Source organism: Micromys minutus (genome assembly GCF_963924665.1).
Source record: "Micromys minutus genome assembly, chromosome: 1".
Taxonomy (NCBI): domain Eukaryota; kingdom Metazoa; phylum Chordata; class Mammalia; order Rodentia; family Muridae; genus Micromys; species Micromys minutus.
In genome coordinates this window covers 121,822,511-121,839,349 of record NC_137969.1, presented here as the reverse complement: position 1 = coordinate 121,839,349, position 16,839 = coordinate 121,822,511, and the positions used below count along the sequence as shown (strand labels likewise).

Below are 16,839 nucleotides of genomic sequence, written 5' to 3'. Positions count from 1 at the left end.
CTCAGGACCTTTGGAAGAGCAGTCAGTGCTCTTAACCACTGAGCCATCTCTCCAGCCCGTCTGTACTGTTTTTAATTATATGTAACTTCTCTCTTTCTCTCTGTGTGTGCATGTGTATGTGAGTACATGTAGCACATAGTTCAGAAGAGCGTTTCACTTCTTCTGGAGTAAGAATTACAGTTGTGAGCCAGCCAGCATAGGTACTAGGGATTGACCTAGAGTCATCTACAAGAGCAATACCTTTCTCTCCAGCCCCTCAAATAAAAATTTTTTTGAAAGATTTTCCAAATCCCCACATTGAGATTGAATTATTTCCCAACGCTTTATATAGCATCTCCTATGGTTGTGCTGTGGTTCGTTTACTTAGAACTACACTGACAGATATTTTTGTCTATCAGTTTGGCTTTCAGAACATTTCCATGAATAATATTCTTTTTTAAAAAAGATTTGTTTATTATATGTAAGTACACTGTGGCTGTCTTCAGACACACCAGAAGAGGGCATCAGATCCCATTATAGATGGTTGTGAGCCACCATGTGGTTGCTGGGAACTGAACTGAGGACCTCTGGGAGAATAATTGGTGCTCTTAACCGCTGAGCCATCTCTCCAACCCGAATAATATTCTTTATCTGTTTGTTAGTTTTTGAGACAGGTTTTTGTGTGTAGATATCTATGGCTATCCTAGAACTTGCTCTGTAGACCAGGCTGGCCTGGAACTCAGAGGTCTGCCAGCCTCCTGAGTGTCTGCATACACACCACCACTGCCCAGGCAAGGTTGCTATTTTCATACTGGTTTTTCAGAGTTCTTTCTATAAACCAAGGAGATAAGAGACTGCAAATGCTTTTTTCAGAGGTCGTCTTTTCATTTTACTCTGTGGTTTTGGCTCATGTGTTATTGGCTGACAGAGTTAGTTGTCCATGGTTGTTTACTTGTCCTTCAGCATGTTCCCAGTCATCATGTAGCCTTACATGGGTCAGTCTGTGGGCACTGTTGTGGTCTTTTGAACTTTCGATCACTTGTACGTCTAGAATTTGTTTTGCTATGAGGGCTGGGGGTAGGAAGCCAGATTCATCATCTTCATAGGCATCATTAGCAATGATCTGTTCTAAGAGCATCATGTCCACAAGAGCCTCTCCTCCCTTCTCTTCCTCTCATCTCTCCTTTCGTACTGGGGATTAAGTTAAAACCTTACTGCATGCTATGCAAACACATGTTTTACTATTGAATAAAGATCACTGTTTAATTTTGACACTGGATCTTGCAAAGTTGCTTAGACTGACCTTAAAAGTGTCTCTGTATCCTGTCAAACAGACCTTGAACTTGCATTCATTCAGATTTGCATCCCAAGTGTCTGGGGTTATGGCCTTCTTTGTTAGGCTTGGCCAGATGGCCAGATTTCCCTTATGTATACTGGTTTCTCCTCTCTGTTTTTTATGGCACAGAGGTGATTTTTTTTTCCCAAAATAAACTAGGGCAAATCTACCTTTGTGGGCTCTGTGTTGCTCTTTGGATAAAGACCTGATCCTCGGTGTAACCCAGAGACCCTCTTCAGCCTGACTCCGGTTGTCCCTCCTTCTGTTCACAGTTTTATTTGAAGTCCACCTTCCTCCCTGCTTGGGTTTTGAACTGAAGACTCCCCTTAGGCAATTGAGTCAATCTCAATATCCAATTGATTTCCCATTGCTCAGGGAAGATTTTAAAAATTGCCTGATGGGGGTCTGGAAAAATAACTCAGAGGTCCTGAATTCAATTCCCAGCACCTACATGGTAGCTTATAACCATCTATAACTGTAGTCCTATGGGATCCATTGCTTTCTTTTGGTATGCAGATACACAAGCAGACAAAACTATATATACATTTAAATAAATAGATAAATAAGTAAATAAATAATCTTTTAAAAAAACTACCTGATGTGCCTTAGCTTGAAACTGTTGTATTCAGTAAGACTTATTTAAGTGTGTGTGTGTGTGTGTGTTTGTGTGTATGTACACATACACTTGTATTTGTGTGTGAATATGTGTACTTTACTGTAGGTGCCCATGGGAAACAGAAGCATCAGAACCCTCTGGAACTGGAATAACAGGCTGTTTTAAGCTGCCAAGTGTGGGCCCTTGGAATCAGACTCCTTGTGCAACTGCTTATGCTCTTGATGGCTGAGTCATCTCTCTGGCCCGTTTTATGCATTATCCAGTTTCTAAAAATTGTTTTAGACAGAAGGATAAATCTGGTTGCTAGTACTCCATCCCAGAATCTGGTTTTCTTTTGTTTTACAAAATGTAACAATGTAATTCTGTTGTCATTAATAAAAACTAATTTAGGTTTCTTTATGTGTGTTCATGTTTTGCCTGTATGTATGTATGTATGTATGTATGTATATATGTATGTATGTATACCACATGCATGCATGGTCAGAAAAGAACATTAGTTCACTAGGAACTGAGTTTACAAATGGTTTTGAGCTACTTTGTGGATGCTGAGAATCAAACCCTGATCCTCTACAAGAGCAGCAAGTGCTCTTAAATGCCGAACTGTCTCTCCAGCACCTGTTGTCATTAATTTAATTCCATAAACATTAATATTATCTAAGAAACCTCATTTTCTTTCAGATTTAAAATATTTTTATATGTGTATGTGTCTGCATGAATTTATATGTATCATAGGCATGCAGTAGCCTACTGAGGCCAGAAGAGGGTGTTGGATTCCCTGGAATTAGAGTTTTAGGCAATTAAGAGCTGCCCGATGTGGGTGCTTGGAATTACACTCAGGTTTTAGCTATTGAGCTATCTCTCTTTACCCCCAACTCCCTCTTTTCCTGAGAAGAGCCTATATAGCCTACATTACTTTCAGACTTGCTCTGTAGTTCAGGCTGTTTTCAAATTTCTATAGCCTCCTAATTTCTGAGATTACACACATGCCATCATGATCAGCCAATATTCTTATTAGCATAAAGATTGCTGTAAATTTTTATATTTTATTTTAGTAGCAAATAAAGTTTAGGAATTAAGTAGAATAGGTCACAGCATCAGAGGCAGGGCAATTAGAGCACCAAAGACATTTACTTTATAGAAAGTTGGGCTGGTGGTCTGGAGAAATGGCTCAGTGGTTAGGAGCACTGACTGCTCTTCCAGAGGTCCTGAGTTCAATTCCCAGCAACCACATGGTGGCTCACAACCATCTGTAATGAGATCTGATGTCCTCTTCTGGTGTGTCTGATGACAACAACAGTGTACTCATAACTAAAATAAATAAAAATCTTTAAAAAATAAAAGAAGGGCTGGTAGCAGAAGGAGCCAGTAGCTTGTATAAGTTCATAATTGATATGATAAAGTTGTAATTACTACATGTTAGTAAGGTATATGCCATTGATTGATAGACTATTCATAGTTTATACAGTTGATGAATTTTTTTTTTGTAGCTGAAAAGAAACTGAACATTACTCTTAACTGTCTTTTTTCTTATTCCTAGGTTTAAATAGTTGAGTAAAATCAAGCTGGTAACCATGGCTGAAGGAGGATTTGATCCCTGTGAATGTATTTGCTCTCATGAACATGCTATGAGAAGACTCATCAATCTGGTGAGATGAACAGATCTGATCAGGATTCTTCCTGGTTCTGTGATGTCTGTGTTTCCCTGTTATGTTTCTACTGCAGTGATGATTGTGAGCAAGGCAACAAGAAGAGGCCATTTATTTCAGCTTTCCCTCATGAAGCAAACCGAAGGAGAGGCTACCCCTGTACCCTGTGTCTTGCTTTTTAGCCTGCTCTTCTAACAACCCAGGACCACCTGCCCAGGGGCAGTACTGCCATGGCAGCCTGAGCCTCCCACATCAACCATTCATCATGAAACGCCCCACAGACATACCTACAGGCGGGTGTAATGGAGACACATTCTCTGTTGGGTTCCCTCTTCCCAGATGACAATAGCTTGTGTGTAATAGACAAAAACTAGCCAGCACCAAGGTTAATAGAGAATTTTCTCCAGATAGTCACTGACAAGTATTTGATAATGGAAACTCTATAGTCAATTAAGACAGTGGTAAAACACTTGCCAGTACTTGTTTTATTAGAGGTGAAATCCTAATTTTCTTTACTTTTTGTAGATTTCTTTGAGGACATTGGCCATCTTTGCAGAGTTAGCCACAGTCATGTTAAGCCTGTTGTATTCATGCTGGAACAGATTATTGTTTGTAGCTATGTGAACGTGACCTGCCAAGCTACTATAAAACCAAAGTTCCTCTCTCTCCTCTCTCTCTCTCTCTCCCTCTCTCTCTCTCTCTCTCTCTCTCTCTCTCTCTCTAAGATTTATTTATTTATTATAAGTACACTGTAGCTGTCTTCAGACACACCAGAAGAGAGCATCAGATCTCATTATAGATGGTTGTGAGCCACCATGTGGATTTGAACTCAGGACCTCTGGAAGAGCAGTTAGTGCTCTTAACTGCTGAGCCACCTCTCCAATCCCCCTTAAATTTCTTTTAAAAGTCGTGTGTGTGTGTGTGTGTGTGTGTGTGTGTGTGTGTGTGTGTGTGTGTTGTCTGAATATATCTGTATACCATGCATGCCTGGTACTCTTGAACACCAGGAAAGTGTCTCATATATCCTGGTTGTAAATCTCAGTGTGGGTTCTAGGAATTGAACCAGTATTGTCTGGAAGAGTAGCCAGTGCTCCTGATCACTGAGTCATCACTGCAGCCCCTTAGATTTAACCCAACATATAAGGCATTATTTTTAAAAACTTTGATACTTTGATATAAATAACAAAAACTAGTCCTACAATTTAACTGTGACAAAACAGGGATTCCATTTTTAATTAAAGCTACTATCTCTCTTTTAAAACTTATGTTTTAATTTAGTAGAAAATTTTTTTCTTTCTTTTTCTTTTCTTTTTTTCTTTCTTTTTTTTTTTTTTTTTTTTTTTTTTTTTTTTTGTTCCAACTTGGCCACATTTTAGAAGTAACTAACAATTAACACTGGGGCACGTCTGACCCTTCCCCTGCTTGGTTGTATGCCGTGACCCTCCACTATGCTGCTGGTTTCTAATTTTAGCCCAGCTTCTAGGTCAGGGTGCATGAGGAGGCTGAGGTGGAAGCGGGCAGCTATGCAGATTATATCATAAGGGAAGAAAAGTAGCTGTGAGCCAAGCCTCAGGCTGGTGCCTCAGCACACAGGGTCAAGGGAAAATGTAAGAGATGCAGCAGATAATTCCCAAGATGAAAGTATAAGGAGAAATATACATCACCTAAAGTTTATAACTGATTCCAGAAACATCAGCAATGACGTCCATTGGAGCAGAGAACCAGGGTGTTGCTTTTAAAACAGCCAGTGCATTAGAAGATCATATAAGTAAGTGGTTCACTGCATTAAAGAGAATATAAGCAGTTCGAGTTCACACAGATTCTGGGCTGCAAACACAGTGAGATGTGGGGGACTGTTAAAGACTGGAACAGAAACCTTGGGAGTGAATGGCTCACGATGTCAGATGGCAAGGTCAGTTGACGGCTTCATCAGCAACCTTGATCAGATGAAAGAAGAAATAACAGGTTGAAAGACAAGACTTTTAAAGTGTTAGTGCCAGACATAAATGAAGAAAAAGAATGAATAAAGAGAAAATGTGAATGGTTTGGGAAGCCTTCAGAAGATCACGTTTGGCTCGTTGGGATAACTGTGTAAAGAGAACCTCAGGTTGAAGGTACAGAAAATGTACTAAACAAACACCAGAGACATTCCCAACCCTCAGGAAACCATATAATCATGCAGGTAAAGGAAATGTTTAGAAAACTTGGAATAAGCATGACCTTAAAAGTACTTCTTAGCTGTTCTGATGGTGCAGGTAATTAATCCCAGGAAGAAGCAGGTGGATCTCTTGAGTTTGAGACCAGCCTGGCCCGCACAGCAAGTTCCAGGCCATCCAGGGCTTCAGAGTGAGACCTTGTCTGTGTAAAAGAAGTTCTTCTCCCCGGCAGCCATCTTCCAGTTAACTCGCCAACATGACGAACACAAAAGGAAAGAGGAGAGGCACTCGCTATATGTTCTCTAGGCCTTTTAGGAAACATGGAGTTGTTCCTTTGGCTACATACATGCAAATCTACAAGAAGGGTGATATTGTAGACATCAAGGGAATGGGCACTGCTCAAAAAGGAATGCCCCATAAGTGTTACCACGGAAAAACTGGAAGAGTCTACAATGTCACCCAGCACGCCCTGGGCATCGTTGTAAACAAGCAAGTTAAGGGCAAGATTCTGGCCAAGAGGATCAATGTGCGGATTGAGCACATCAAGCACTCAAAGAGCAGAGACAGCTTCCTGAAGCGGGTGAAGGAGAACGATCAGAAGAAAAAGGAAGCCAAGGAGAAGGGCACCTGGGTTCAGCTGAAGCGCCAGCCTGCACCACCCAGAGAAGCCCACTTTGTGAGGACTAATGGAAAAGAGCCTGAGCTGCTGGAGCCCATTCCCTATGAATTCATGGCCTAATGTACAAAGAGAAATAAAGGACCCGGACTACAAAGTGTTTTCTAATTTAAAAAAAAAAAAAAAAAAAAAAAAAGAAGTTCTTCTCTATAATGTATCACAGATTGTCAAAAGCATAGAAAGTTAGAACTTACATGTGAGAGAAGTGCCAAATAATAAGGCAAACAGATTCACCGATTTTTCTTTTTCAGGAGAAATTCTAAATGCCAGGAGAGCAGTCTCTAAAACAGCAGGTCTCAACCTGTGGGTCTCAACCCCTTCGGCAGTCACCATCATATATTCACACTACAGTTCCAAACAGAAAAACAAACAAACAAACAAAAAAAACCCACTGTGGTTATGAGGTAGCAATGAAAACAATGTTATGGTTGGGGGTCACTACAACATGAGGAGCTGAATTAAAGGATCCCAGCATTAGGAAGGCCAAGAACCACTGCTCTATAAGAAAATATCGACCCAGATTATTTATACCTAGTGTCGTCTCTAGCGTTCCTATTGGTGTAATAAAACATGGAGCTCAAAGGCAACTTGGGGAAGAAAGTTTTTTAGTTTGCAGTTTGTAGTCAATTATGATAATTCAGGGAAGGAACCTGGAGGCAGGAACTGAAGCAGAGGCCATGGAGGGTTCTCTTCCTGGCCTGTTTCCTATGGCTTTCTCAGCCCGTTTTCTTGTAGAATTCAGGGATGGCACAACCCACATGGAGGCAGTTTCTCAGCTGAGATTCTCTCTGCAGAGGTGTCTAGGGTTGTGTCAGGTTGACAGAAAACTATCCAGGGTACTCAGCACAGCTGAAGAATTTAAGACTGTTTATGTTAAGGATAGGATAAGGGAATTGATGACCAATAGACCAGAATTACAAAAAATGTTTAAGGAAACCTTGCAAGGCAGAAGAGGGAGAATGTGATCAACAGTGTCATTCAAACACGGGAGTAATGCTAGAGGAAGATTAAATGTGCTAGTGACAAGTAGGAAACAATCAAGATAGCAGAACACCAAATCATCACTTTATAAGGTAAATGAGCAAAATAGATTCAAAACTACCAGAAGAAAGTCAGCAAAATGACATTGCTTTCACCAGAAACAGTGACAGTGCACGGTCATTGTGTTTCTGCTCTGATGGGTTTCCTGTGACTCGAATCCAGGAACCACACAGCTGCGCCCAGGAGCTCAGGAGGTCAGCTACTTCGCTTCTTTGCTGCTTCTAGTGACTCACACCGGGCAGCAAATCTCCAGAGAGAGATTTATTGGAGGTCTAGGGTATGAAGGGATGCACGCTGGGATGGCTGCCCTCTTCTCCCAGGAGTGGACAGCCAGGAACTAGACAAAGGGTAGGGCTTCCATAGGATTTCTGAGGGGCAGAGATTTCAAGATTGAGGATTGCTATGGTTTCAGGTTCTGAGTTTGGGGAGCTCAGGAATTTGTGTTTTCATGTTCAGTGATTGGATGCCTTATTTTCACCCTCTTTTCCCTGTATTGGTTGGGCCCGTGGGTTAGGATGGCCTGTATGTGGCTTTGGCTGAGGCGCCATCTCTGTGGAGCTGCTTAGGGAGACTGGAGAGAAGGTGCTGCCACTGTGGACAGCTCCTGAGGTAAGGCTCCTACAGTGGTATTTGATGAGAGCTGTAGGCTGAGGCAGGGAATGAGCCACCTTGGACAGCTCTTGTAGGACAGCTTCTGTGATGGCTGCAAGCTGAGAGGTGTCATAGGGCTACCAGGAACACAATTTTTGGGGGTTGCATCTTAGGCTAGAGCAGGAAGGGGCGGGGCCTGCTGCTGCTTTGACAGGTTTTGAAGTTTGCAGCTTAGGGACTACAGTCATAACTATAAGTAAAACACAGACGTGGCTGTAGACGGTTCAGTGATTGTTTTATTATTGTTCTTCCAGAGGACCCAGGTTCATTTCTCAGGTTGTCAGGCAATCATGACCACCTGTAACTCTAGCTACAGTGGTTCCAACACCCTTTTCTGGTTTATACAGGCACTTCCACTCACATGCACACCCCTGTACACAGACACAAACATACATGTATTTAAAAAAAAAATACTCACTTTAGACTTTCTGATTAAAGACAGTGCTCAACAGAATGTGGCCTATAAGAAACTCAGCTCACCTGTGAGGACATAAAAGTAAAGAATGATATATCAAGCAAATGGGATCCACAAGCAAGTAGGAGTAGATTTACTATAAACAGATTAAAGACAAAATATTTTACATAAAAGAGATTATTATGTTTTGATAACAAGACAGTTTGTCTAAATGATGAATTTGTACACACTGAATTGGAACACCTAGTTTTATGAAGCAAGCACTGGTAGAAAAAAAAAGGGGGGAGGGGGAGATTCAGACTGCAGTGTAATAGTGGGTAACTTCAATAACTTTGTAAAACTACAAAAACATTGTAAAGTTCTATGTGGAAGCACAAAAGACCCAAGGTGGCAAAAACAATAGTTAAAAGTGTATCGCCAATTTCAAAACATACTAGAGAGATGTTGTAGCAAAATTAACACAAGGAAACACAGACCAGGGAGGCACAGTGTGAACTCAGACTCTGCTGTTAGCTGGTTATTAGTAGAGGTGATAAGAACAAGTATCTATTAAGGGAAGCCAAAGAGGTGACTGAGGAGTAAGAACAGAGCACTGGCCATCCTTTGAGAACTGTCCTAGCACCACAGAGCTGCTCACAACCATCTGTAACTTGAGTTCTAGGGCAGCCAACATCCTTTTCTGGTCTCCTTCAGCACCACATGCTCGTGATCCGCATACGTATACACATAAGTTTAAAAAAAATTAACCCTTCTATAACTTCTTATGGAAAAACTGATCTCCATATGTAGAAGATCAAAACTAAACATTTATCTCACCAAGCAAAACTAAAAAATTATTTGTCTATTTATTTATTTTGGTTTTTGGAGTTTTCAGTTCTTGTTTAGTTTTGTTTTTTTTTGAGATAGGACTTCTCTGTGTAGCTCTGAGTGTTCTGAAACTTTCCAGCTGGCCTCAAACTCCTGAGTGCTGGGATCAGTGTAAAGCCTAAAATGTATTGAAGACTGCTGGAGTAGAGATTAGGGGAAACAGTAGGAGCTCCATTCCCAGCACACCTACAACTTAGTTCTAAGGGCTCATGCAGCAAAACACTCATACACATAATATTAACTTTTTTAATTAAGGCAACACTTCAGGGAAGGGGCAAAGGCAGATATTTTCTGGATGACTTTAGCTGGAGAAATGACGTGGTGGCTAAGAGCACTGACTCTGATGGGTGGTGCTGCTACTGCTGCTGCTGCTGCTGCTGCTGTTGCTGGCCTTTAATCCCAGCACTCTGGAGGCGGAGGCAGGTGGATATCTTGAGTTCCAGTACAGGTGGGGCTATGAAAAGAAACTCTGTTCAGAAACAAAACAGAAAAACCCACAACAGAAAGATTTTTTGTTATTTACGTGTGTGTATGTCTGTCTGTCTGTCTGTCTGTGCGCATTAGCTCAGTTTTCAGTTTCCAGAAGCAGGTGTTTGTGGGTTGATGTTAAGGCGATACATGATTGGACAGTAGAGAGGTAGGTGGGTAAAAGGCTAAGAAAATGGAAGAGGAGGAAAGGAGGAGGAGATTCCAGGAGGAATGAAGATGGAGGCTGATGTGCGTATTTCTCTCAGCGCATCTCTTCATAAATAAGGTTGTTATGAATGTTTTATAAGGATGGAATTGTACAAGATCATTTGACTTATCTAGGTTGGCAACTTATATTATTCCTATTGGACCAGAGTAGTCTGGTGTGTTCTTTGATGTGACTATTTAGTTGAATCCAGAGGATGTGGTGGCGAAATGTATAAAGCCTGTCACAGAGTTGGTATGTGTGTGTCTAAGGCTTGGCAACAACATGCCAAGGGGAAGTGAGTGAAAACTACACGCTGGGGTGGTCATATCCACCCAGGACAGAAGCAACAGGGGTGGTAGAGTGAATCGTGCCTGAGTTCTTTGAGGCGGCATGGAACTCCAAGTCAGAGATCCCAGCAATGCCAGATGGCCCCACGCGGGAGCCGGCTTGAGCGCAGGATAAAAGGTTTAGCATCTTTTACTGCAGCAGATGTTGGATCTGCAGAAGCTGGATGGTTGTGAGCTGCCTGACATGGGTGCCGGGTCCAACTCTGGTTCTCTGGAAGAGCAGGAGGTATTCTTAGCCACTGGGGCATCTTTCCGTCACAGTTTTTAACAGTTATAATAAAGCTTTGTTACCTTTGATTTCTAAAGTGATGAGATTGGTTCTTAGCATAATTTAAAAAGTTACAAATATAGAAACCTTGGATGACTCCCTTTTATGGACATAAACCTTAATTCAGATTACTGCATATCTAAGTTTTAGTATGAAGACCATAAACTTGTTCATTCATTTTATTATTTACCTGTAGTGTTGGATTGTTGGATGTAAAGCAAGCAACTGTCTGTTATAAATGTAGAGTGTTTAAGTTCAGAGCTGTTTGTAACTGCAGTACGAATAAATAGTGCCCAGATTGGGGTACTCAGGATGTAATTATGTTATTGAGTTACATGAGTTTAAGATCCCTCTCCTTTTCTCCCTTCATATCTCCTAGATGTGTGAATATTTGTAATTACATTTGTATTGTATTTGTAATAATTTGTAATTAGATTGAATATTTGTAATTTAGTTGCAATGGGAATTACATATATGTTTCTATTTGTTTTGGGGATGTTTAAAAACCTATGTGTGTGTGTGTGTGTGTGTGTGTGTGTGTGTGTGTGTTCTAGAAACATTTTTTTCAATGATGGCTGTGAGATGGCTCAGTGAGTTACGTAAGCACAAGGACCTGGGTTCAGATCCCAGGTACACATATAAAACTGTGCATGCTGGACCACGTCTGTCACTCCCTCCCCAAGCTGTGCTGTGGGAACAGAATGACAGGCTCTGAAGCATTGCTGTGGGCTAGCCTGGTCAAAAAGTTCCAGGTTTAGTAAGAGTTTGCCTCAAAAATGGAGTTGGAGAACAACAGAGAGAGACATCCAGTGTCACCTTCTGGTCCCCAGCTATGCAGACAGGAGCAAGCAAACATGTGCACGTCATCCTCCATGGCAGTCCTCATGACAACTCTGTCCCTTCTCTTTCCCTTTAGGCTCCACTTATTAAATCCTTTCTGTCTGCCCGTCTGTCTCTTTTGAGATAGGGTTTTACTATGTGGCCCTGGCAGGCCTAGAACTTGCTGTGTAGAACAGGCTGGCCCCAGTGCTAGGCCTAACGGTGTGAGTCACCCGACCTGGTGAAATGTTTTCTAAAACAAGGTGGATGAGAACCAAGAGCCCCTTTCAGCTGAAAGTTGATGTGCTACACAAATGGAACGGTGACAGCACCAAACCAGTCTAACCCTAAGTCATCCACCTTAGTCCCACCAAGATATTTCCTTATAAATGTCTGCTAGGGGGTTTGTGTGTCTTTAATTCATTTCTTTACACCCGGGAAAAGCAGCCTTGAGAAGGGCCTTTTCAGTTTCAGTTGAAACTGCTTGCACCATTCTCTCTCTCTCCCTCTCCCTCTTTCCCTCTCCCTCCCGTCCTTCCTCCCTCTTCCTCTCCCCTTCCCTCCCTCTCTTCTTCTCCCCCTCCCCTTCTCTCAAGATTTATTTATTTCATGTATGTGAGTCCACTGTGGCTGTCTTCAGACATACCAGAAGAGGGCATCAGTTCCCATTACAGATGGTTGTGAGCCACCATGTTGTTGCTGGGATTTGAACTCAGGACCTCTGGAAGAGCAGTCAGTCAGTCCTTTTAACCTCGGAGCCATCTCTCTAGTTCCTTTTTCTGGTCTGTCTCCCCACCTTTTACCTACTTTCTCCTATAGCCTCTTGGTATAGAGTATCTTCCCTCAGTGGTGAGTTCTGGAAGAACACATGGATTTAGAAGTGTAGACTTGAGTTCTTTTTGTTTTACTTTTTTTTCTTTTGTAACTTAACAAAACGAAATACGGGGAGTTCTCTTTTTAAAGCTGTCTTTGAAGGTGGACCATGGTTCAGTGTGCACACCTTTGATCCCATTATTTAAGGGGCACGTGGGTCTCTCTAAGTCTATGCCAGCCTGGCCTACATGGCAACTTCTGGGCCATCCAGGGTGAGAATCAGTCTCAGGTAAAACAAAAAGAAGGAAGAAGGAAGAGAGAAAGTAAATGAAGTAGAAATACTTTAAATTTTCAGCCAGTGCTGGTACATTTTTTTAATCTTGACATTTGGGAGGCAGTCATTGACAAATCTCTTGAGTTTGAGGCCAGCCTGATCTACAGAATGAGTTTCAGGATAGCCCAGACTACCCAAAGAAACCCTATCTCCCACCACCCTCTAATTTGTTTTAGGTTGTTTAGGTCTATGTTTGAGCTGTGTGTATGTGTGCTCATGTGTGTTTGAGTGCACAAAGGTGCGGAGCTGTTTTCTGACACCGAGGGTCATCTTCATTCCCTTCAACTTATTTTTTAAAGATTTCATAGGCTAGGCAGTGGTGGCACATGCCTTTAATCCCAGCACTCAGGAGGCAGAGGCAGGCAGATCTCTGTAAGTTCGAGGCCAGCCTGGTCTACAGAGTGAGTCCAGGGCTACGCAGAGAAACCCTGTCTCAGAAAATAAATAAATAAATAAATAAATAGATAGATAGATAGATAGATAGATAGATAGATAGATAGATAAATAGATAAATAAAATGAACAAAAATATGCAGCATAATCTTAACATTAGTTAAGATCTTTCTACTTCTGTTCTGACTCAGCAAGACTGATCATGTTAGGGTAACTTGCAGGATAGTCTGTTGGTTATTGCAGCCCTCCCTGGATGAAATGGTACCTACCTTGTATAGAACACGGTGATTATAGTGTTATTGGGTTGTTACTGTGTTTCACTTGTGTTGTCTGTGCTAATCACTGATGGTCTCTGATAGGCAGTTTTCTTGTCCCCGTGTTAATAGGTGAAAAAGAGCTAGGGCTTGGAGGTGTCAGGCGGCCCATCCAAAGCCCTGAAACCCTAGAGTGCTGCCTCACCTGGCTTTAAGGCGATGCCTGCCCTTCTGTGGTACCCATGCTTAGCCAGATCAGCAGTTCTGTAGGTTGCTCTGCAAACTGATGCAGGGCGTAGGTTACTAAATATGTCAGAGGGTGTCATTCATAATGAGACCAAACTGAAAAATTACACGCTCTTCACTCCCATCCTTGCAGAGGTAGAGACAAGGAGGATTATGGTCATCTACTATGTAGTGAGTTTGAGAACCAATCATAAAAACTACAGGGCCTAGAGAAATGGCTCAGCAGGTTAAGAGCACTGCCCACCCTTCCAGAGGACTGGACCTGGGTTCAATTTCTAAAACACACATAGTGGCTCACAACCTCTGTAACTTCACATCCCAGGGATCCAGTGTCCAGTTCTGACCATTGTTGGGCACCAGGCATGTATGTGGTGCACAGACAAACATGGAGGCAAAATACTCACATAAAATAAAATAAGCATGTCCAAACTTTAAAAAGACGATTTGCTGGTTTGTTATTTGGTGCTAGGAATTAACACACAGGGCTGCATGTGTGCTGAGCTAGCTCCAGCACTGCATTCTGTCTGTCCACCCCCGAGCCTACCCTCTCCATGCCCCCCTAGCCCCAGTCTGACTGCCCTGCCACGATGCTGGCCCAGTAGCTAACGCTCCCTTCTGTTCCTGCAGCTCCGGCAGTCCCAGTCCTACTGCACCGACACAGAGTGCCTTCGGGAGTGTAAGTAGCAGGGCACAGGAGGGTGGGCCTGGGTGCGACAGCGGCCAAAGCGGTTCACTTAGCCCAGGCTGGCTTCGAACCCCCACCTCCCAGGGTGCTAGGATGTTAAACGTGTATCCTCATGCCCGATTAGTTTCTTCTAAGGTAAGTGGCTCTCCGTTGTCTCTTTGCTGCTTGATATACTCAAACATGTCTGCCCCCAGTGCGGTTACGGCTCCTCAGGGAAGAGGCTCGGGCACAACTCCTGCTGCCGTGGGTGGTAGTACATGCCTGATTTCTACATGGAAGGAAGGCTGAGGCAGGAGAATGGTGAACTCTAGGCTATCCTGTGCTACATGTCAAGACCCCGTGTTAAAAAAACAACACAACTCTTCTTTTATAACTTCTTCAGCTAAAACCACAAGTTTGGGAGACAAGTAAGACTTAAAGGGGTTCTAGGCTTCCAAGGGTGGGAGAGTGTGGGTGGAAATGAGAGCAAATTTGTGAAGGAAATTTTGTTTTCTACTGTAGACTCCGTCTTGAGCAAAGACTTTATATTTCATCATTAGACAGAAAAAACTGTTCATGGGAGTTTTGCCTTTAATTTGCTATTTCTAAATGGCTTTCAGCTCAAAAATAATTTTTTCAAATATAAAACCTTATTTCGGCCATCCTGAGGTCTCCTGCACACATCTGAAGGCTTAGGTTGCCGGGTTATATTGTCCTCACTCATCAATGGGTGCTGGTTTTCTAACCTTGGGTTTTGCCCATACTAGGCAAATACTCCATGTCTGCCCTACATTTCCAGCTCCAAATCCTTTCCCTTTCTCTGTGTATGTGCTTGTGTGTGCTTGCCTGTGTGTATGTGTATGTGTGTGCCTGCCTGTGTGTGTATGCCTACCTGTGTTTGTGCTTACGTAGGTGTCGACAAGAGGTAGACACTGAGCATATTCTTCAGTCACTCTCCATGGTGTGTCTTTGAGGCAGGACCTCTCAATTTGGCCATTTTAATACATGAAGTCCCAGATATGACCTTCTGTACCAAATAAGCAAGGCCTGCTGGGATACATATTTATATGTACATACCTATACATACCTATAATCCCAGCACTGAGGCGGCAAAGGCTGAAGGGTCAGAAGTGCAGGATCAGTCCCTGTCACTTCCAGAGAGGTATAATACAATGAGAACATAAGCCAAAAGAACAAATGGGAGAGAAATATTTATGCTGCTATTTATAGACTGAGCTTTGGCATTAGTCAGTGAATATGGTTTGGGTTTTTAAGTTCTAAGTTTTGATTTGTTTGCATGGTTGCTAAAGGCACCAGTGGTTTTTCTCTTTGATAATTCTCTGCCACTTTGTATTATTTATTTGTTTTTTATCAAAACTTAACTTCTGAGATCTTTGTTTTGTTACTTATTTATCTTGAGACAGTGTCTTTCTGTATAGCCTGGGCTAGCCTGGAGTTCACTCCCTAACGATAAACCAGGCTGGCCTTTAACTCATAGAGATCCGTCCTCTGTTCCCGTCTCTCTGTGATAGGATTGTTGTGCATCAGTACACACAGCTGTATTTATTACGCTGTAGATGTGTTTGTGTGTGCAGGAACACCTTTGTGCTGGTGCACATGCCACGTGTACACACATGAACACGGGCCAGTGTCCCATCTCAGGTGTCCTTTTGTTTTTAAACAGGGTCTCTCAGTGGGATCTGGGGCTCACTGAGTAGGTTCCTCTGTTTGGGGAGCCCCAGGGAAGGATTCCCCAGCTCCCTGTCCTCAGCACTGGGATTATAAGTATGCCCCATGCCCTCCTTTCTCACATGGGTTTTGATTGAACTCAGGGCCTCATGTTTGTATGGTAAGCACCTAATTGCTGGAGGTCCCTACCAAACACAACCCTTGGCATAATTTCCTATCTTTTCCTGTTTCTAGATAAAGCCTTTGTTTATCTGAGAACCTGTAATTATTCAGTCTTACAGTTTTTCCAACTCTCTAGCCATATTTTCCCCCAGTTCTGACTCTTCAGTTACTTTGTTTTCTTCATCCTCTCTGGCTTCATGAGCTCATTCCTTGGAGCTGTTCCTTTCCTACACTCCCTTAATGATGATCTGAAGTCATATGACTCATTCTGTGTGTTCCGGTGACTGTCTTGTGACTATGTCCACCACCATGATGTTTCGTAGGCAGTCTCAAAACCATCATCTTCAGAACTGATCTCTGTCATGGCTGCTTTTCTTCTGTCTTTCCTTTATGTCTGTTCTGAACGTGATCCTTGGCCCTTAGGTCTAACCATTATATATACCTTCAGGGTATAACCAAAACTGTCCTTGGTAGCACCCCATTCTGCCTCCTCCCTGATCACCATCTCATATCTAGGCTATTAGAATAGGTTCTGTTTGTTTGAGACAGGGCCTGAGTTCAAATCCCAGCAACCACATGGTGGCTCACAACCATCTGTAATGAGATCAGATGCCCTCTTCTGGCGTGTCTGAAGACAGCTACAGTGTACTTATATATAATAAATAAATACATTAATTAATAAATATATTTTTTAAGTGATAGCCGACTTCCACATTATCTTCTTGTCTCCCCAGAGGGTGCCAGGGCACGTTTCCCTTCTACATCCCGCAAATAAACATGGGTATGGGGTTT

The 16,839-nt window shown here is 42.4% G+C and overlaps 2 protein-coding genes across 2 annotated transcripts in view; both read left to right on the top strand.

Annotated features, from left to right (window-relative positions):
• The window catches only part of SMIM14 (small integral membrane protein 14), a 42,165-nt gene that overhangs the window by 20,013 nt on the left and 5,313 nt on the right, over positions 1 to 16,839 (top strand). Inside the window, exons 2-3 of the mRNA XM_080917464.1 lie at positions 3,469 to 3,577; positions 14,160 to 14,208. Coding sequence (XP_080773590.1) covers positions 3,503 to 3,577; positions 14,160 to 14,208 — 124 coding nt within the window. The 5' untranslated portion in view covers positions 3,469 to 3,502. The remainder of the gene's footprint in view (positions 1 to 3,468; positions 3,578 to 14,159; positions 14,209 to 16,839) is intronic.
• On the top strand, positions 5,969 to 6,509 carry LOC308422503 (large ribosomal subunit protein eL21-like). The gene has a single exon (XM_080919135.1). The coding sequence runs from the start codon at positions 5,990 to 5,992 to the stop codon at positions 6,470 to 6,472; it is 483 nt and encodes a 160-aa protein (XP_080775261.1). The 5' UTR covers positions 5,969 to 5,989; the 3' UTR covers positions 6,473 to 6,509.

Coding starts and splice junctions, on each gene's coding strand:
- LOC308422503 (XM_080919135.1), top strand. CDS start 5,990: ATGACGAACACAAAAGGAAAGAGGAGAGGCACTCGCTATATGTTCTCT.